Source organism: Photinus pyralis, unplaced genomic scaffold (assembly GCF_008802855.1).
Source record: "Photinus pyralis isolate 1611_PpyrPB1 unplaced genomic scaffold, Ppyr1.3 Ppyr1.4_LG4, whole genome shotgun sequence".
NCBI lineage: Eukaryota > Metazoa > Arthropoda > Insecta > Coleoptera > Lampyridae > Photinus > Photinus pyralis.
In genome coordinates this window covers 30,222,447-30,244,614 of record NW_022170511.1, presented here as the reverse complement: position 1 = coordinate 30,244,614, position 22,168 = coordinate 30,222,447, and the positions used below count along the sequence as shown (strand labels likewise).

The 22,168-nt window shown below is 36.7% G+C and overlaps 1 protein-coding gene across 4 annotated transcripts in view; it reads left to right on the top strand.

The window, feature by feature from the left end:
• The window catches only part of LOC116168407 (glycogen synthase kinase-3 beta), a 71,085-nt gene that overhangs the window by 21,209 nt on the left and 27,708 nt on the right, over positions 1-22,168 (top strand). The window contains exon 2 of one of the 4 annotated variants that reach the window (XM_031484218.1): positions 7,188-7,205. The exons of the other annotated variants lie outside the window; for them this stretch is intronic. Within the exon in view, the coding sequence (XP_031340078.1) occupies positions 7,188-7,205 (18 nt within the window). The remainder of the gene's footprint in view (positions 1-7,187; positions 7,206-22,168) is intronic. 4 annotated transcript variants of the gene reach the window in all.

Sequence of the window (22,168 nt, the reverse complement as noted above, 5' to 3'; positions counted from 1 at the left end):
CAAAGGGGGAACGGCATTTTTATGCGAGTTGAGAATTCATTGAATACTCAGCTGTACATACATCTCCATGCAAAACGAACACGTGTTACTTACTTAACATTTCTTGCTCCTTTTTCTATTCATGAAAACGTGACCTATTAGTGAGCCATTTACATTTCGAGCCAACGCTCTTTACCGGGGATTTATTGCTTTTTTATAACAAACTCTATTCTTTCATCTCACTTAACCAATTTGTTCGAATTGCATTTATTTCGAAAGAAGTCGATATTCTGTAATTTCCGGGGCGGTGTATAAATTGGGCATCTGCCAAGACTGCATGATATCATCTATCATTTTTAGATGCTTACTAGATGGATGTCTTGGGTGTAATTTCTATGATATATGTCAGTCGGATTCTTTATGACTTATTACGAAGATTACACCTACTATTAATCAAAACAAAATTACAAATCATCACAACCTAAATTAATATTCATAACGATCAAAGTGGGTGTTTCGAAACAAATTTTTTTTTTTTTTAAGTATAATTAAGCCCGTTCAGTAAGAGTCTACTTTGCTCGGCTGTTTGGACAGTTACTTGTCACGTGTTTTAGGCACTAGAGGGTAGTTAGCCCATAACTAAAAATTTGGAAAATTATTTAATTAGTTTATAGATTCACTCATTGTCACTTGAACTGTTTAACATAATGTCTTGTGGCAGCTTGCGCTTCAGGCGTCGATGAATGTTTCTTCTTCCGATTGGGTAGTTTTTGGTGGCCGGGCAGCTTTGCAGATTGCTAAAGTAGCGTTTAGACATGTTTTTGTAGACTTCGTTGAGCATTGGAACGCTGGTTTCGCGATGGATTTGCTGGTTCCTTATATACCATGGCGCGTTGAGCACCATGCGGAGAACCTTATTTTGAAAGGTTTGGATCTTCTTAAGGTGTGTGGGTCTTGCGTTGCACCATACTGGGCAGCCATATGTTAGTAGAGGTCTGATAACAGAGGTATATATCAGTGTCCCACATGGTATTTTTAACGGTGAATTTTTGTTGATGATTGGGTAGAGTTGGACTAGGCGGGTATGGGCTTCGTTGAGTTTCTTGTTGATGTGGTTCCCCCAACTTAATCGTTTGTCAAGGTGTATGCCTAGGTATTTCACGGCTCGGTCATCTGGGTTCCACGGAATATTCTCATTGTTAACTGTTATGTATGGCGGATTGTTGATCCGTTTTAGTGTGAAAATTTTTGCCTTTGACTTGGACGGGTTTAAGTTAAGGTGCCAAGTGCTGAACCAGTTCGCTACTGCGTTGATACTATTCTGTAATTGCGACACTGCGGCGGCGAGGTCACTATGCTGACTGATTATAGCCGTATCATCTGCGAACATTGCAAGGCTTGAATTTTCAACTTCCGGGATGTCGTGCATATAAATATTGAAGAGAATTGGGGCCAGTATTGAGCCCTGAGGGACGCCTGCTTCAATAAGTTTGGGTTCGGATATGTGGTTGTTAATTACGGTTGAGAAGGAGCGCTTGGTTAGAAATGATTTTATTGTAAGTAGTAAGTACGGAGGTACTTGAATTTGCATTAGTTTATAAATTAATCCATTGTGCCACACCCTGTCAAAAGCTTGCTTAATGTCCAAGAACGCGGCCACCGTGTAAAGTTTGTTCTCGAACCCATGTTCTATAAGTTCAGTAATTCTGGTCAGCTGTTGGACTGTGGAATAGTTATTGCGAAATCCAAATTGGAATTTGGGTATTACATCATTTACAGAGACGTGTTGTACAAGCCTTGAATGTATTGTTTTCTCGAAAACTTTGGACAGTGTTGATAGCAGGCTAATGGGTCTATATCCGGTAGGGTCATTTTGTTTTTTCCCAGGCTTGTGGAAGAGACGGACGTGTGCGTATTTCCATTGGTCTGGGAAATACCCTATTCTCAAGCAACCATTGAACAAAGAAGTCAGATAAACTAATGCTTTCATCGGTAGGCCCTTCAGTAGACAGTTGGGGATAAGGTCGGCCCCAGGAGCTCTCTTGGTTGGTAGTTTGTTGATGATTTGCTTTATCTCGGCCGGTGTAACCGGAATTATCGAAGCGTTTGAGTGCGCCGGTATGTTGTTGTTTACGTAATCATTCACTTGTTGGGTATTTAGATCGGCGGGCTTGCTGCATGATGTGGAGAATGTTTGGGCTAAGGTTATAGCAAATATTTCGCATTTCTCTTCGTTTGATGAGTAAGTTTTGTTGTCGGATTTGATGATTGGAATTGGGGAATATTGGTTGAGGATACGTCTCGTCGCGCGCCACATCGATGGGTCCCGCGGTTCAAGTTCACTAATGTATTTGGCATAGTTATTGATTCTTAGTTGGTCGAGCTGCTTTTTTATTTGGCGACTAAGGTAGTTGAGGTGTGGTTTTATTTGTTCATTTCTTGTTGTAACCCATATTCTTTTCAGTTTATGCTTTTCACTGATCAGGTTTAGTGTCCCCAGTGGCGGTGTATAGTGATTCCTTTTATTTTTGCTTTTTTGGACCGTGGTTGAAGCTGTAATTGATATTTTTATTGCATTTATTAGGTGGTCTAGAGCTTTATCAATGTTTCCGCTGTTTCTCAGAGCGGTAGGACATGTTAGGTTTTGCTGCATTGTTTCATTAAACATTTTCCAGTCGACTTTACCGTTTATAAGTTTAGGAAGGCCTTGTGAAATTTTGGGTTGCCCTGCGAAGTATATTAGTACCGGTAGGTGGTCGGAATCAAGTTCTGTTAGCACAGTTTGGGTGATTGGAGCAGCGAAATTTTTGTGCAGAACAATATCTAGGATGTCTTCCTTATGGTCGGCTCTGTACGGAATATGTGTTGCCTCGGGAGGTGGTGATATCTGGATGCCATGCGTTGTAAGAGATTGATAAAGTCTTGCGCCATCTGGATTCGTCGCTCTACAGCCCCATATTGTATTTTTACAGTTTAAGTCACCTATTAGTAGTGTTGGGGTGTTGTCGTTGAAGATGTTCTGCAGGTCGTTGGCTGCGATTTTTTTGTTTGGTTGTTTGTAGGCGGCTATTATTTTAAGTTTTTGTTGGTTTTGGAGTTCGACCTGGATTGCTACAGTTTCGATGGTGTTAGTCTTTGGTAAATCCAAATGGTGCGCGGTAATATTTTTCTTATAAATGATGGCGACGCCTCCAGATGCTGTATTGCTTTGACGGTCATTACGGTAGATATTGTAACCCGGAATTTTTAGGATTTGTTCGTTGGTTAAATGGGTTTCAGAAACACATAAGATATCGTTAAGTTTATCAGTAATAATTGTTTCTAGAAGTTTCTCAATAGTGGTAGAGTAGAAGGTATACTTATTTTTTAACGTAGGAAACAGGAATCTGAAAGGAAGTAACTCCAGAGAATCAGGAGATCAGGGTTGATTTAGAGGTTATTGTCCCTCACTTGAACAGACTAGTAATAGGTAAAGCGGTGAGCAGTGAGACCTATCACTTTCTCTTTGTGAGTAGGTACACTCCGCGTTCTGGAGATATTCGCATTGGAAGTCTGACCCTACCGAGAAGTGGCACCTGCTACATAATTTCCATTTGATCTCGCAGACATGTGTTTAATTGCATTTATCAGACATTAAAATTTCATAAAAATCGTGGCATAAATAAGAAACTTAGTTCTGCACGTGCGCAAATCCATTTCATAGTATGCCCACCAGATTCACTTTTATGAGAAGTATCTGTAGTTAAAAAGAAATGGAAACTTATTCGGCATTGTTTCTTCTTTTCGGCCACGGCTCGAAAGCTGACACCTCAAACTCTCAGACGGATGGGCGGAATTCACGCAGATAGGTATTAAGTTGTATTGTAGAAAGGTGTTTAATATTTCTGTTTAGTATCTCTGTGCATATCATTGAAGAAAATCGAACCAACAGTAGGTTTGCACTGAAATACAGTAACAGTATAAAAAAACAGTGTGGCCATATGCTCGATGTCCGCCATTTTTTTTCCAAATTTATCATTGAGTTGGTTGGTTTAACAGCACGATCGATTTTTGCTATGGTTGCAATATTTTTGTCAGCAAGTCACTTTGGTTTCCACTTCAATTTCTACACAATCCGGTGTATTTGGTAAAAACATGGCGGATCTTTCAACTACTAATACAGTCGTTATAGAGTCACTGTAGACTGTCATTTTACATAGTGCATTTGAAACAAGAATGACAGATGGTATTAGAATGCACAACTATTTGTTTCACTTTATCTACCCTTACGGTTAAAGAACGGCTTAGTCTACTCTTTCAAACGTATTAAAATGTCATTTAACATATGCTATAAAATAAACACAAATAGGTACCCTATGGATCTTACTAATATTGTCTTTATCTAATCACCTGAATATGGGATCCCCTCGAATGTGGTTTCCCATTTGAAATTACAAAGTTGCCCTCCCCTCCTGGGAGGATCCAATTTTCGGGTCTCATTCGATAGAGAACAACAATATTACGAAGATCTCTGGGCTATTTGTTACACATTTTAAACCCCTGAGTTTATAAAATGGGTTTTTTCCTAGGTTTTTCCACTTGATGCCCTTTGCAGTGTTTTTTTTAAATTGTTGTATCACTTTTCGAATAAAACCTTCGCTATAGCATTTCTAATGTAGTTTTCGTTTTCGTTAAGTCGCCTGTATAAGCAAGAGGTGAAGAGTGCACTTTCAAATTTGATTTTAATACCCCTTATAGACATTTCATGCTTTAACGAGAGTACAAACATGAAATAATTTTTAATTTCTGATCCAATGACACCAATCTGTAAGTGGTGTAGTTCCGGAGCCTTTGTGACTCAGACAGACAGACAGACATAGAGCGCAAAAATGCACTTTTTATTTTTTGAAAGTTTAAGTGCACTAAAAAGAACATTATGATTATTAAATGCATTACTATTTGTTAAACATTAATTCTGATAACCAAAATTTGTCGATTTCTTTCTTATTTTTTTGTGATGTTATTTGAACAGATACAAAAAAATACGAAATACTTTCTCATTGCCAGTTTTTGAGCTCTATAAGACAGCGTTGAGACATTGTCAATACAACTTCCGTTTCCGAGAAATGATCATTAACCTTATTTTTTTATATGGCCCCGTCAAAAAGTACATACTGTATTGAGTAGCATTTTTCATTACGAATACAACGATGTACGGCACACAAAAAAAGCAAAAGTTGGAAACTGTTGGTTTCAACAGGATGGTGCACCGGCGCACAACGCCCTAATCATGCGAGAATACCTATGGGACAAGTTGATATAATAAAACTCGTTTTTTCCTATGGGACAACTTTCCTGGAAAATGAAAAATTTGTCCAATAGGTATTCTCGCACGATTAGAGCGTTGTGCGCGGGTGCACCTTCCTGTTGCAACTAACAGTTTCCAACTTTTGTTTTTTTTGTGTGTCATACATTGTTGTGTTTGTAATAAAAAATACTACTCAATTTATTTACTCAAAATGTTGACCCATAGCAGCTGAGATGCCTAATTCCAAATATTATCTCAGTTAATGATCCGATTATTAGTTCAGTCAATTTGTGTTAAAAATTAACGTTTCCGTAAAATTGCGAAAATCTTTTCCTTTGGGCGTTTAATTCGAAATTCAAATATGTAGCCTTGCCGGGGTTGGACTTCCCAACACGATGTATTCACCGTGCTTCACAACGAACTTCCCCTCGCTTTTTCTATTAAATCTGGAAAACTGTGTTTTTGGAAGATGATGAAATACGTTAGAAACTTTGATTTTCTGATGAGAGGTATTGGCTTCCAAACGCACTGAAGAACAGCCACCATTTGTCCGGATTATATTCCGCCGACCATTTAAAATGGTATTCACGCGCAAAAGTACATGCAAGGCCATATACGTAATAAAATGGAGTGTTACAAGACCGAAATCAATTAAAAGGTAACTATGACGATACGATCTTTACATACAATGGAATTTGGCCCAAATAAAAGCTAAGCATAACAAACGAAAGTGCTAATAATTAATTAATGCAATTACGTAAAGAAGCGGAAGTGACGGATCCCAGACCTAATATATATTTTTAATTATTAGTTTAGGAATTGCGGAGGAAGCCGCAAGAAAGTAGATACTTTGTCACACTATTGTTTAGAGAAATTGTTTTGACCCCCCCCCCCCCCCCCCCCCCCCCAACAGCGACCTGTTATAACATTTCTCGTATTAATTTCGTTTTCAAATAATACAAATGTTTTGATCTCGTACCTATTCTTCCTCAAATATAAAAAATAGAGGTTTCACGACTATCATTTACCATTTATGATTGCATTTCTGTCATTGTGTAATGCATTTTTCAAAAGTTCAAGCTCGACGGCGCTTTAATACCTGTAGAGTGTAAATTATTTTTCTACTGTTTAATTTTTCGATGATGCTGCCTACTTCAAGGAAAAAATTCCGAGCTGCCCAGTAACATTGATTTTATTTATATCAAATTTATAACAAACAAGCGCGAAACCACTACCCATCAATTCGGTGTTGATGTTGGAACTTTCATTAAACAATTCAATTTGCTTATATAGCAAACGAAAGGATTCTAGAAATATCACGGAATATTCATATCGGCATATCACATTTCACAGAAAGAACACGCCTTATTTCCGGTAACTAATTTTTTATCGACTTGATGGCGCCTCGATGCCTCTCTGGATTTCTAGAATATTCGCGACAATACCAACTACGCTTGCAAAGCGGCATGAATTTTTGAAATTGTTGGAATTTGATTCGCAAAATAAAATGAACTGCAATTTTAGTATCAGTTTTCCGTAGTTTTGGCCCTGGTTTTGTTTGCCACGAAGCACACGGGTTTGTCATGTTGTAATATCTTGTAGACTATCATAGTATATTAATAACAAGTCATATTATATTAATAACAAGGTTAATATAAATGCACCACTAGAATGTAACGATGTCCGCATTTCTCCACTGCACTGAAATAGATTATAAAAATCTACTGTTAGATATCGCAATTAGATCAATTTTCTCCCCAGATATTTACGTGATTATCATCTAAATCGGTCAACTGGTCACTATTAACTACCCCATTTAGATAACCTCATAAGCACAATTTACTGACGTGATTTAGAAAGAGCACACATTCTTGCACTGTTTTTTGGCGATGTAAATGTAATAATATTTATTCTTTTACAGATCAGAAACCAACTGCCGGTAAGAATTAATTGAATGTTAGCGATTTTGACATGTTCCCCTCTTAGAGCATGTTAAGTACAATTTAGTAGATGATTAGAATAGATATCCATGCAACCCTCATTTCATTTGTTGTGTTATCTTCACCGTTATATGAACGTGTCTGCTCTATTTGAGCGTCTGTTTTAGAATTGATTTGAACAACTTTCTACAAAGTTATTAACTAAGTGTCCTTTTCGTAATAGTTGGGGTAGATTGCTAGGTAAGTTACCGAAAATGATGAAATTTACAACAGTATATTCTATGCGTATTGATTTTTTTGTTGTTTCTAACTGTCAGACATTTCATAGTCTGCTGGGTAGTGTCTATGAATGAATTGAACACATGGCTTTCATTTCAAAAACGAACCACCGCTTGTAAATGAGGCATTGAGTCACTGCCAGAGAATAATGTGTCGGAACCCCATCTTGCTGAAAGTGCAAATTTTCTGGGCCTTTGTTGTAGTCGACCCAAGACTTTGATTCTCAAGAATACCTGAACCAAAACTTGATATTCTGCGGGAGTTGCGTGCGATCTTCCACTACCTAACCTTTTTAATCAAAATTGCAAATTATAATTGTTTATTATGAAGGCCGTGTATGAAAAATATTTAGTTGTGTATGGACTACCTACTTCCGTTTCTGGCAGATTAGACCTTGTGGTTGAACTGGAACACGCTGTATCTAACCGGTTGATAACAATAGTCTTTGTTTCACCATACAAAGATTCATCTTGGCATTGTAAGTTGTACCTACTACAAAAATAAATTACACTTTCCTATTTGTCAAGTGATATTAATAACCGTGATGAATGTAACCTCAATTTTTATTTTAACATGGCATTAACAACTTTTTTGTAGTTTTACCTCTATTGTTGTCGCAACATGAGAAATAATTGGTTTATCTTTGACAAAATATTATGCATCATAATGACTCATAAATAAGGAAGTTACGTTCTAATGTTTTATTAATAAGGCGAAACCGCTGTTGGGAGTGATTTAAATTACCTGTTGCAGACAATTACGCTTGAACTGTTAATCTACAAGCAGTGAAATGCGTTATTCATATGCTCGCTATGATTTGCGTTAACGTAAAGAAAACTGTTACAGGTGAGGGAGACCCGAAAATGCACTTTCGCTTAAAGGTCGAGATACGCCTGTTAATCCGGCAACCGGCACGGTTCCTGTGTTTTTCGTGTTCGAAATACACGTCACCGGTACTGGCACGCGCAGGTACCTACACGTGTTTTAGGTTCGCGATTTAAATACAAATTGGTTTGGTAGTACAGGTGAATTACGAACGAGAGAAGATTCCAAACCTTGTGTCAGGTGGAATAAAGTTTCGCAGGATATCTGCTGGCAGCACGAGATGCAACCGTAATTTGAGAGTTTGAGGTCATCGAAAAATCACACCAGGTATTTTCAAATGCAATCAGTATCAATAAAAAATACAACATGTATAATTAATAGTGTTTACAATATGAATTTTCAAAATTATCGTGAAGTTACCAGATTTTACAGGGAAATCTTGTTATAAATAGACGATTAAGTATTAGGCAATCTTGAACACATAAAAACATAAAGAATACACATAAAAATAATTAAATTATTAATTAAAAAATGTCCAGAAACATATGACGTTTATGGAACACTATGCCCAAAAATTTGTTTTAAGTTATAAAAGCACATTTTTCTGTCAGTTTCCTACAGAAGGTTGACTCATCCTGTATTTAAAAAATCAATATAAAATATTTATACAGTATGTTAATACTAAGTCGTTACACAAGAAAAGGACAGTATGAAAACAAACAGCTTTTCTTAGTTCCAATTTTTGATGTGGTTCCCGAGTTGGACGTTATTGGCGTTCATTTGTTTTTCGTAAAATCGTCATAACTCCCTTATTGAAAAAAAAACAAAAATTTTCAAAACTACCTTTCAGTTCTCTAAAACATTTTTATTTAAAATTATTATATCGATCAAAAATTTCAAAAAAGAACATTTTTTATAACCACCCCATCGATTTTTGAAAGTTTTATTTATAAAATTTCTACACTATCTACTACAACATTTGTCCTAAGCATTTTTTTCAATCTATTCTGCGGAAGGAGGCCATTTTAGAAATCGAAATTGAAAAAATATTTAGAACACATGTTGTAGTAAATGGTGTAGGGATTTTATAAATGTTGTGCATTCAAAAACCGATGGGGTAGTAATCAAGATATGCTTTTTTTGAAATTTTTGATGAATCGTTATTTTGCTATTTGAAAAAATAGAACAATTGAAAATACAAATTTTTTAGAAAGCTGAAAGATAGTTTTGAAAATTTTTGTTTTTTTTTCAATAGTCTTTAAAGTAAGAGTAAAACAAAAGAACCAGGGCACCACATCAAAAATTGGAACTAAGTGAACTCTATCCGACATCCGTCGTATCTTTCTGCTCACCGTCTCGTGCCCGTTGATGGTCTGTGCTCAGTACTAATTGAATCGTGTGTGGATGCGACTGTAAGTTTATTTTTCGATCGCTGCTTTAAGTCGCCCTACATACCATTGGAATCTAGTTTATGGTGAGAATAATAAAGTAGTTTATAGAGGTCCGCGGCTTCCCTTTAGATTTTTTTTGGCGTCCTGTCAAAGGGGTGGTTCAAATTCGTGGCTCACCATTGGGATTACATTGGGTAACGGTGAGAGGTACCGTGTAGGTTACATGGGAGCAAAGCTGTCCCTTTTTGTGACTAAAAAACGCATTTGAATTTTTTCTTACCGAAAAACGAAAATGTAAAATGCCTTCTATTAGAACATTCTATGGGCACTTGTTTTTCGGAGAATCTGAATCTACTTTAAGAAGTTTCAGAACACGCCAGATGTAGAATCTACAGGCTACTACTTTCTTATTTCTTATGGGCGCCATATTGGATTTTTACGGAATGAGATAGAGAACAAAAAATAATGGTGTGTAACACTCAATTTACAAGAAAAATTTCAAAATCAAATTTTCTACATTCATGCACCGGGAACTAGAATAGATTTTGTAATTTAAACATTGGAAATGTTTATGATTTCGCATGTGGGTACAAAGTTAAAGTTTGTATAATGGATTTTTGATCGGCAACAAAAACCGATCGGTATGAAATGAAATAATAATAATAATAATATATTCGCTGGAAGGAGATCAATAACAGTGATATTGACAAAGTCAAAAAGACATTGAGATAACAAATTCAAGTAAAATAAACCAACCGATACATTTTTTTTTAAAAGGACCACGGAAGAAAATCAAGTAAACTACAACGGAAAGGTCAAGTTCAGCTGGTGCAGCTAACGACGACAAAAACACAAGAGATTTATTAAAATTGATTGGATTTGGAAAGAAAATCCTTGCTCGATCAGGAATAATAAGTTAATCGCCGAGAAAACCATTTTAGAAAATTTAATGGCAATATTCCAGTTGCAAAAACTCACCTTATAAATTCGTATAAAGACTAAAGTGCCATAGCCTTGGCAGAAAGAGCTATATTTGGCCAACAAATAAGTAGATTATTACTAAATTGGCGCACTTTTCAATTGATAACGGAATTAATTTCGGTTTTATTCAATGATGTCGACTGCACACATGATGATGAAAGTCGTTTAACCCGTTCCAAACATATGATCAGACAAGAAGTATTTAATTCAGTCTCGTACAAACTTTCGCGTACTCTCGTTCGGTCGTCTGGGTGTTTTAAAAAAAATTTGCAAAGATTAACATGCATCAGCTAAAATAATGGTTAAATAGTCAATTATCGCGCGCGATTTCACGTGATAAACTGTGAATTGGAGAATAATTAGTGCGAAATTATTTTTTTTACGAAAAATTATTTGAACAACGTCCAGGACGAGCGTGTACTTGTAAAGGTCTCCTCTTGATTTAATTAAATTTTAAAATCGGTGGTAATCCAATTTTAATAATCGTGTCAGTGAAATACTATTCTTAAACATTTATTTATACCCTGTTTTTCTGCCAGAAGCCAGATATTTTCACTAATAACTTGGTTAGCTTACGAATATGGAGCGTACTTTTTAGGTGATCGAACGTTTCAATAAAAAGCCAGCGTCATTGAAAGGATACCGCTCTGAAATTTCATAACCTAATGCGTAAATTCATCATTCTCACTTTACAAAAAAGACCGGTTTTGGATTGTATTGACACTGTTTCAATAACACTTGGAACGAAGAAAAGTAACCTTGCATGCGCTCGGATCCTTGATTAATCTACTTTTTTCCGATCCCCTAGGGCCTAAAGGTTCAACACTTGGGGAAGCTAATGAAGTGACGAAATGGGCGCTTGAGAAAAATTTATATTCATCACGCGAAAGAATCCGTCAACGTACAGCTTTCAGTGAGACGGTAATTAAGATACATTTTAAATTCAATTGAATTAGGGAGGCACTTGGAAGTAATAAGCGTTCCCGTTACGTTCGTGTTTGAAAGCACGCCGGGGTGTAGTTCAATTTCATAATCTTATTTTCATTCATCTTCTTTTAAAAAAAATACGTCAAAGGCAATAGATGGTTTTCGAACTGTTTTCAATGGCTTGCGTCGTTGCACCACGTCTAACCCATTGTCGTCTGCTCATTGTTGTTAACTCAAACAGCTTTTGACATGTCTGCGGGGTACAATTGGATTTCTCTTTTGTGGGGTGTCGCATTACGATTATTACATACAGGACTTCTTGCAAAAATTTTTAATCGGGAATGGCCGGATTTTGATGAAATTTTTTTTGGAGCCTTTCTGTCTCAATCCAGTTTCAAATCATGACCATTACTGGCATTTGTGTAAGTTACAGATCACATTCTCTAGTTTTCTTAGATGTGCCGTTTAAAAACAATCTTTCACCTGATTACGGTACCTGTCGTAAGATTTTAGATGTGAATTGCTCGACTTAAATATCCAGTGAACTACTTAATCAATAAAACTGCCATAGGGCTTACGTTCACTTTTAGGCGAGACAAGCGCATACTTTTTGTAATAAAAAGTAGAGTATACTGAAACTGTTGGGCAATGTTATTCTTAATTAAAGCAGTGTACCCAGCAAGTTTCAGAAAATTGTTTTTTGTTGCCCGATCAAGCATTTGCACTTTATTTTTTTTTGCATGGAAAACACCCATAAATTTCGTAGAAATGAAATTTTTTTTGAAACAACTACTTTCCTCCCCAAAAAGGGTGAAGAAAATGTGATTTTCCTCTCTAGTGAGGAATGGAAAAAATAATTGCTGCATTAATATTAGTAATGACATTTAAATTTGAAACATACCTGTATCTAGATCGCTATGTGTCAAACGAGGTGTCAAACTTGATTATAGCATACGATAATTTATCAATCGTGATTGTAGTTTCAGAAGTGTTTTTCACTTTCCACTTTCTTCTCTAGATGTACAAATAACGAGACAACGAGGCACACAGAGACACATAAAAATTTCATCAAAATCCGTTCAGCCGCTAATAATAATGTCTTTATTAGATGTAAATCTAAAGGGCGAAGTTCATCTAGGGGCAACATCGCCACCAGGTGTTCTTCCACTTAACTCATGCTGTTAGGAGGAGTCAGTCACAGACACACGTACGGAAGGGTTTTATATTTATATAAAAATTTCCTTCTCATAATAAAAAGTTTATTAGTTTGTGGAAAATTCATACAAAATGCTTGTAAATTTTGGGCCACCTTTGCTGAGATTTGATCCAGTTGGTATTTTTAAATGCAACGCCCTGTATATCTTGGCGTCATTTTTTTGCATTTTTTTCGTGCTTATCTATTTTTTAAATTTTTGAAATGATCGTAATCCATGGATGCAATAAACAAAAAAAAATTTTCATGAATACATGGCCTACTATTTAGAAAAAAAAGGTTTTTACTTTTGGTTCTTGGCTGTATCTCCGAAACAAACGCACCTAGATTGATTATGTTTGTGGTATTAAAAGTTTCACAAAAAAGTGGCTCAGGACCGCAAGTCTCCATCTTTAAAAACTACCGAAATACACTGCAGTATCAACCAAAATAGGACACAAGACACAAAATGCTTTGTTTGACCTGAAACATTTTTATTATGGTGTCACTTCTGCACAATAAGATGACATCAATACCTTCCTTTTTCATTCGGGTCTCTAATTCTGGTTGCATTCTTAGCAAAATCGTATTAAGGTGGGTTCATAGCTCTCCGTTCATCCGTTGCGTTGATCCGTCAAACGGATAGTACATTTTGTTAAGGTTCATAGCAATCCGTCCACATTGTACATTTGCAAGTACAATGCGATCAAAAATGAGTTGCCTTCGAGTCACCTTTGGAATTTTTGTTTCCATGTGAAATCGTACTTAACTTGAACTTCCAAAGGCGACTCGACAGCAACTCATTTTTGATCGCCCGTTATAACCATAACCTAAACTTTCTTTTGTACTGTACCCTCCGTGATTTTCAGTATGTAAAAATGGTACGAAAGTAAGAACACATTGGTATCTGGTTATTACCGTGAAGAACGAATAGGAGAACGCTGTAAACGTACCAAACATAACCTCACTCTTGTTAAAAACGGACCAATGGAAACGTAAATTTTTTTCCGTCGTAAACGGACGACGTACGATTTAAAAATTTGCTGTCTTCTAATTGGCTAACCGACAAACGGAAACGTATGAACGGAGAGCTATGAACTTACCTTTAGACATCCTAACTTAAATTAGGTATATGTAGATAGTTTCAGAAGCAGTTGAGATTTAATTTTTATTATTCTTATTGAACTTTTCTAAATTCTGGACACCCCGTATGTTGTCAAATGTAAATAGCTGATAATTATTATGTTTAAAAGCATAGATTGCTATAAACTTTTTTTCGTCAGATGTTTTCCATACGGCAATTCAAATCACAAATTTTTGGGATTTTTGAGAGGTGTAGCTCTTAAACGAAAAATTTTGAATTATCGGTTCATTTTTTACTGGGTGAGTTTTTTACAGTGCAAATTTTAACATATTTTTCAATTTTTAGGGACGGGGCGACTTTGACTTTTTAAATGAAATGATAATAATTATAATATTTTAAAAAAAGAAAGATTTTGTTTTATTTGTTTCTAAAATTCGAATCTACATAAAGAAATTCGCCCTCCGCTCCTAAAAATTGAGAACATTTTTTTAAAAATATGTTAAAATGTGTCCCTCCATGTCCTTATTGTCACCAAAATTTCATAAAAATATTTAAACACTTTTTGCCTTGTAATACTTCAAAAATTCACCCTGGAGAACACAATTAATTGTTTACATATATACCCATCAGCAATTCAGAACCTTTGAACTTTCAACTCGAAAGTTATGGAAATACGAGTGGAAATATAAGATAAATTAACATATTGTTATATTCTTAAAGAAAAATGATTTCTTAGTCATTTTCTCCATGAGGAGATTTTTTAACGAATTTTTACAAAAATTCGTTCAATTTCTCTCCTTTCGTGTGAAATATGTTGTGTTTTGGGAGCATTAGAAATGGATTTCGGATCTTTTGTATGTATACAGTGTGGCAAGTTAACGGCGGGACATAGGGAAATAACATGGGAAAATACATTTCATATGGAAATGAAGGTGTGATAAGAATAACGATAAAGGTAAATTTTTTCAGTATTTTCTGGTAATGATGATGGAAAAAATTATGATCCATTTCGGACCTTTTTTTAAATCGCACTATGAGAAGGAATATACCTACGAAAATCGAAATTTCATAATTGTAAAGCTGTGTCAATGGTTCCTTCAATTTTAAGGACTTCTGAGTTTTCAAGATTAAATATGTTGGGAATAGGGTTACATGTGTCAATTTTAAGATCAGTTGAATTGAATTGAATTGAAAAATGCGTGTAGTTTAAGTTTTAGATAGTAATCTAAAGCAGTCAGTTAAACAGATTAGAATGGCTACTTGCTTGAGGGAAAATCAGGGTTGGTTCAAAATCAGTAGGAAAAATCACATTTTTTGGTAAGTGAAAACTTTTATGTTGTAGAGAATTTTATCAGCTTTCGTTTAGTATCAGAATTTCTTTATTACGCGCCGTTTTGATATTTCGTCGTATGTCAATAGAGGGAACAAACATTTTTTCAAATAAACTGATGGTCCAGTCCAATATGTATCGTGTGGGAGCTACGCCCGCAAAAGTCCTAAGTTTGCGTTTCTTCTTCACTCTCTTTTTTCACGCATAAGGAGATGAAATTAAAGGACTTGTTTATATTTTGTGGTAAGATTTTTTTTATTTTCCAAGAATTTTTCGAACTCTCCCATTTAGACGCGGGGGAAATATTTGTACAAAATCAGCAAGAGAGTAACAACAAACTTAGCTGATATGGTTGCGTTAAAAAAAAGAGTTCTAGACTTTGCATTTTCGTTTTATTTAGAAAAATGTTTGTTTTGGTCCTCTGTAGGTACTGCCCCATTTTTTTGACGTTGTGGTCTGCATTCTAGGCCTCTTATTGTTGAACATCATTTCATTTTCATTTCATTTCATTTTATTATTTGTGATCTATACAATAGTATTTTCACACGTCATCAGGTACAATTACATAATATTAAAAAAAAAGACAAAGGACACTAGAACATGATCACACAAGGTACTGTTGCTTTTAAAACTTAAATGTTATCAAATTTATCTTTTAAAAATTTTTCATAAGAATAAAAAGCTTTTCGTTTAAGGTAACTATTTACACAGTTTTTAAATGCGTGCAAATCTAAATATTTTATTTGTTTTGGCAAGACATTGAAAAATTTCATGCCGTAGTGCCATCTTTGGTCTTGTTTAATCTATGAAACGGTATATAAAGATTCTCTTTGTTCCTTGTATTGTAAGTATGAATATCCGTGCTTACAGTTAGTGTAGTCATGTGTTCTTTAGTATACAGGGTGATTCCTATAGTACCTGCCACCGTTTGGGAGCGTATAGGGGGTGCCTAGGGGAAGTCTTTTCATATAGGACACTTGGGGTCGGAAATCCAAAATAAGGGCGCCAGAACCAAATTTATCTTCTGGAATTTCACGCCTGTATGTAGGCAACCCAACCGACCGACGTTTCGCGCGGAGCGATGCAGAGCGAGGAAGCGACATGGGAGGGAAGGAGGGAAAACGACAGTCAAAAGCAATAACGTTTACAAGTGTTCAACGTGGCCACCGTTGTTCTCAATGCACTTCCTACATCTAGCCAACCACTCCCCTCGAACTCGCGTGAAGACTCCTATGTCCTGGCGAACAGCCTCTCCGGCCATGACGACGCGCGCAATTAAGTCCTCTTCGGATTCGACGGGAGTCTCGTAGACGTGCGCTTCCATCACACCCCACAAGTAAAAATCTAATGGGGTGATGTCGGGCGAGCGGGCAGGCCACTCCACCGCACCTCCACGGCCGATCCATCTGTCCGGATAGGTTTGGTCCAAGTGTTCCCTCACCTGCCGCCCGTAGTGAGCAGGGCACCCATCGTGCTGGAACCAGTGGTCCCAGTACAAGTTCACTGGAACATCCATTAAAAGTTCTGGTAGCACCTCGCGCAGGAAAATCAGGTAATTATGGGCATTTAGACGCGGAGGGAGGATGTAAGGCCCCAGTAGGTTGTCCCCCAGGATGCCAGCCCAAACGTTTAAAGAAAACTTGTCCTGGTATCCTCGCGTAAACGTTTCATGAGGATTGTGCTCCGCCCAGTAGTGGCTGTTACGAGGATTGAAGGTCCCCTCTCTTGAGAATCCTTTCTCGTCAGTAACTAGCACGCTCCTCAGAAAGTTCGGATTAGCTTCTTCCTCCTGGACGACTAAGTTGCAGAATTCCAGCCTCCTTTCATGGTCACCCGGCCGTAACTCTTGCACTTTCTTAAACTTATAGGGGTGTAAGTTGTTGTTGTTGGCGATGTTCCACACTGTGTGTTGACTACAACCCACCTGATCTGCTACAAGTCGAGTGCTAGTACGCGGGTTTGCCTCGAAACGTTCCAACACATCCTCCTCTAAGGCATTTACCAACGGGCGATCGCGATCACGGGCGCTAGTGGGCTGCGAAATAGGAGGAGGTCGGTGTAAACAAACAAACTTTTCGAAATGGGTGCTTAAATGACCCAAGTATCGATGTGCATCACGAATCTGTGTGTAAAGTTAAGCCTCCGTCAGCTTACCTGCAATTGCCCTGTCTCGCACAGTCGGAAGTGAACTTCTTGAAAGACCTGTCTGCAGGGTAACTGACGGTTTGGATACCGCTCAGCGTACGCTCGTCGTGCAGCTCGTGCGTTACCATTTGCCAATCCGTACATGAAGTGCATGTCCGCGTATTCCGTGTTAGTAAAACGTGCCATAGTGTTTATTCACTTGATACGCGTCGTTGCAGACGGGATTTCGTGGGTTTAAACAAAATTCTGATCAAGTGTCAGCCACACATCGCCGCCTGAGATCGCTCCGTGTGCACCGCCGGCCGGTTGGGTTGCCTACCTACAGGCGCGAAATTCCAGAAGGTAAATTTGGCTCTGGCACCCTTATTTTAGATTTCCGACCCCAAGTGTCCTATATCAAAATACTCCCCTACGCACCACCTACACGCTCCCAAACGGTGGCAGGTACTATAGGAATCACCCTGTATATTAAACATTGCTGTATGTAAATGCAAGGTAATGTCAATATATTTAATTCGATAAAACCCTGACGACAACAATCTCTGTATTTAAGGTTTTTTAATAATCGTATACATTTGCGCTGCAAACCAAATAATACTCGAGAGTGGGCAGAATGGCCCCATGCAAGAATTGCATAAGATAATACCGAATGAAATATGCCATAGTATGCTGCCATAACAGTTTCCTTCGTAGTCACCCTTATTAAATTGCGAATCAAAAATAGTGCTCTAGCTAATTTAACACGCTGAACGTTAACATGTTGGTCCCACTTCAACTCCGAATCAAGTGTTACGCCCAATAATCCAAGCTCTCTGCATTCGCTTAAGGGTTAATACCAAATGTTGAGTTTTAGCTTTATTCATTAGCAATTTATTTGACTTGAGCCATTCTTCTACCTTACTTACAGCTGAGTTCGTACCGGGTTCAATATTTTGTACATTGTCATATAGATTAATTAGGGTTGTATCGTCAGCAAAGATAATATGACGTGTATTTGGATCACAATTTGGAAGATCGTTAATATATATAAGAAATAAAATTGGCCCCAAAACTGATCCTTGTGGCACACCATGTTTGACTTCCGATATTGTTGACAGACAATTGTCATTGACAGTCATTTGACTGAATTATAAAAGGCTTGAATTTTTATTTTCTCAGTGACCGTAAGCCCCATGTGTTTTTTGGTATTTTCAAGTAAACATTTTCGCACAAACGATTTTCAGCTGACGTGATAGTTGTTGCAATATATGGATTGCCATCAAGCTTCCCTAAGTGGAGTGAAATTGTCTAAAACATGTTTTCTCGAAATTAAATTAATTAAATTTCATACGTCACAAATAATGCGATTATCCCCAAAAGTAATACGAAGTTTAAATCAAGGGAGAAACACGAGAGAGTTTTTCCTTACAAAGAACGAACGTAGAAGTTAGGAACTTAGTCAGCTGGAAAACATTTAGGGGGAAGTTTTGTATGTTATCTAAAACGCATTTGAAGCCTCCATTTGTCTTCAGTATACTTTTCGTACTCGTGTATCTTCCAGTACGCCTCTGGTTCTCAACTTACACAGACGCAAAAGAAGAGGAATCTGAAATCTGATTCTGTTTCCCAACGCTCCCCAAACGTTTTGTTTGAATTTTATTGTTCACTCTCCGGAAAATTTTAGTATGCCATCCTTGTTTCATAAAAATTATTGGCGTCATTAACTAACAATATCAGAATTTGGCATTCTCCCAAACAGCTCTGTCATTTGACATATGTACCATGATAGGTAACACTGACCCATTTCTGATTTTTTTTTTGTTAACTTAATGATTCGTCCGACTGATGATATATATGCATTGTTATATAAGATTTAGTTGCACTTGGAAGACCACATCTCGACGAGGAGATAGTTCTCAAGCAGTTGCGTAACTATTCTCAAACAATTACAAGGAAATTCCGCAGAATCACACGATCGATCCCAGCAACCGGCAAGGACGAATGCGGAACTGTCCCGCATTTTCGTAATGACAAATGATGTTTAGTGTTCTCCGAAAGTTGTACATACAATTTCACCGAACCAAAGCTTTGTAAAGCGCGCACATTTTCCTAGAAGAGGCGATCTTGATTTTGCTCGACGCACGGGGCTTTTCTCTTTTTTAGACGCGTATATATTTCAGAACATCTTTCTAAAGCTTATTTTCGAACTCAATTTCGACTCCTTGAATGGATCCACGTATTAAGATGGTAAATTTGCTTATTGAGTGCGTCATATTTTGTGTTGTGGTAAAAATGCGCGTGGTTGGGTGTAAAATCAATTCGTTTTTAGTCGAGGAAATATGTAATGATCTCTCCCAGATGCATGTCGGTTATTCGGTTGTAGCTGTGTTTGATGGCTACTTTATTATAAAGTTATGATGAGAGTTGTGAATTCTTTTGAATTGTGGGTTTGAGATCTTGTTTCCTTGTCTCTGTAATGTGTCAATACCCTCCTGTTTTCCCTATTATCCCCCCCCCCCCCTTCTAATTCATTTTGTCTCAGGTTCTGCAAAAATAAGATTAATACGAAACTTGGTCGACCTAGGCACAATTTTTCTAATTTGGTAGGATTATTCGTACAGGCTGTCCCAAAATCGGTTCACAGCTTTCACTTGAAAATTCTAAGTGGGATTTTTAGAACCTACGTTAAATTCTAAGACAAACCTATAGAAGATATATCTATAATATTTTTTACTGTTTTTGAGTTAAAGGTTGTTGAATTTTAAAAGAATCTAAATTTGAGGCTTTGTATCTTGATAACATATTTGTTTTTGCATGGCCAACTACATTTTTATAATTATTTAAATACGCGTTTCACGTCTTTTTGCTCAGACAGAAGCTGTAAAGCAATCTCTATTTGATAGTTATCAAGATACAATCAGATTTCGATTTTTTCAAATTCAATAGCATTTATCTCAAAAACGGCAAACATATTAAAGATCTATCTTTAATAAATTTGTCTTAGTACGTCACGTAGACTCTAAAAACCAAATAAAATACAGTGTGTCCCATTTAGAATTAGTTTTTGGGGCAGCATGTATACTACGAAATTTGAAACATTATGCTCGGAGAAACAACTTTTGCATTAAACTTTTTGAAACATTTTGAAAGTATTTATGATCAGGGTGACTCATTCTCGACACTTTCATAGGTTAGGCATCTTCGCAATTGTTAGTGCTATCAAAAAAGTCTTTTTGGGTCAAACTTAAAAATTGTAAATTCGAAATTCTAAAATATTCGCTCGCTGAAGAGATACGGGGAATTTTCAAAATAAGTATACGGGCTCACGGAAAAAAGTTTTAGGACCTAATCTTATTTTTTAAATAAAACACCTTATATTTAATATTAAAAAATAGCATATTAAATTTCTTTTTCAAATACAGGATGTCCGACGGGAATATCGCGTTTTGAGACGGCCAGTACTCCGCTGCAGCATTAATCTCGCCATTCGATGCCGTTCACTAGCGATGGTGTGGTGGACAATTGAGTATCGCATTTTGTGCAAAATTGCGAGTCTAAGCGACTTTTTCGTGTGCGACACAATCGTGTTGGACGTGGTAGTTTCTTTTTCACAATGGAAGCCTGTTATCCGTAGATTACATTAACACAGGAATCGTGTTGCGGCTGGAAACGGTACCATGGCGCACACGAAGAAGTGGCTTCATAATAACAGACTCGCCATTTTGCACAAATGCGTCATAAACATGCGATGCTCAATTGTCCAGTGATCCATCGCTACTGAAACGGCATTGAATGGCGATATTGATGCTTGGTAATTCGGTTTCCTAAACCTCCTAGAAGTAGACTGGCCGTCACAAAAACGTCAGGTTCCTGTCGGCCACCCTGTATATAACATCCAAAAATAATTTTAGGAAAATCAACAATCTTTTTTAAATTGTGGTGTATTTTTTGAATCAACCCTTTTTTTAATTTTTTTTAAAATCTATGCGAGTCCATTGAATTTGTTTCATCCCTAGTGTGTTACATTTTTGAAAAGAGAATTTAATATCTTTTTAGAGTAAAATATATAGGAAGTTCCATTAAAAAAATTAGGTTTGGTCCGATGCCTTACGCCGTATACTTATTAAAACTGCAGATTAATCATCAATCCTTATAATGAAATATGAAATAATAGACATTTTTCTGTATCTCTTCTAGTTAAGAACATACAGGGTGATACTGAAATCGGCATTTTTTATGTTGCCATTTTAAGTTGGACCCAAAAGGAGCAAATTGCGCATATATTACTAACAATTACGGAGATACCTTAGAGCGGTGTCGAAAATCGGTCACCCTGTACAGCTAATGTTATTTGTTTCTCCCTTGATCAGTACTTGTTCATTTCTTGAAACATGCGCTTATAAAGTAGTGACCCACCTTCGACGAAAAATTATGTATAGGGTGTCTCAGTAAGATATATGATGAATAAATACGAGTAGTTTTAGTAAAACTTGACTATTTTTACATTTCAATCAAGCAGGCTTAGTTAATTTTTTGATCAATTTAATAATTATTCTTTAGTCGATCATAGGTTATTCATCGTTAAATCTATATACAGTGCGTTCGAGATAAGAGGGTCAATATCTAAAACAACGTACATACTGTATTGAGTAGCATTACGAGTAGCATTATTACTAATAAAACAATGTACGACACACAAAAAAAAACAAAAGTTGCAAACTGTTGGTTTCAACAAGATGGTGCATCCGCGCACATGTCCGAATTGTGCAAGAATACCTATCTAACAACTTTCCAGAAATTTTTATGTGCCATCATGTATCCTTGTATTC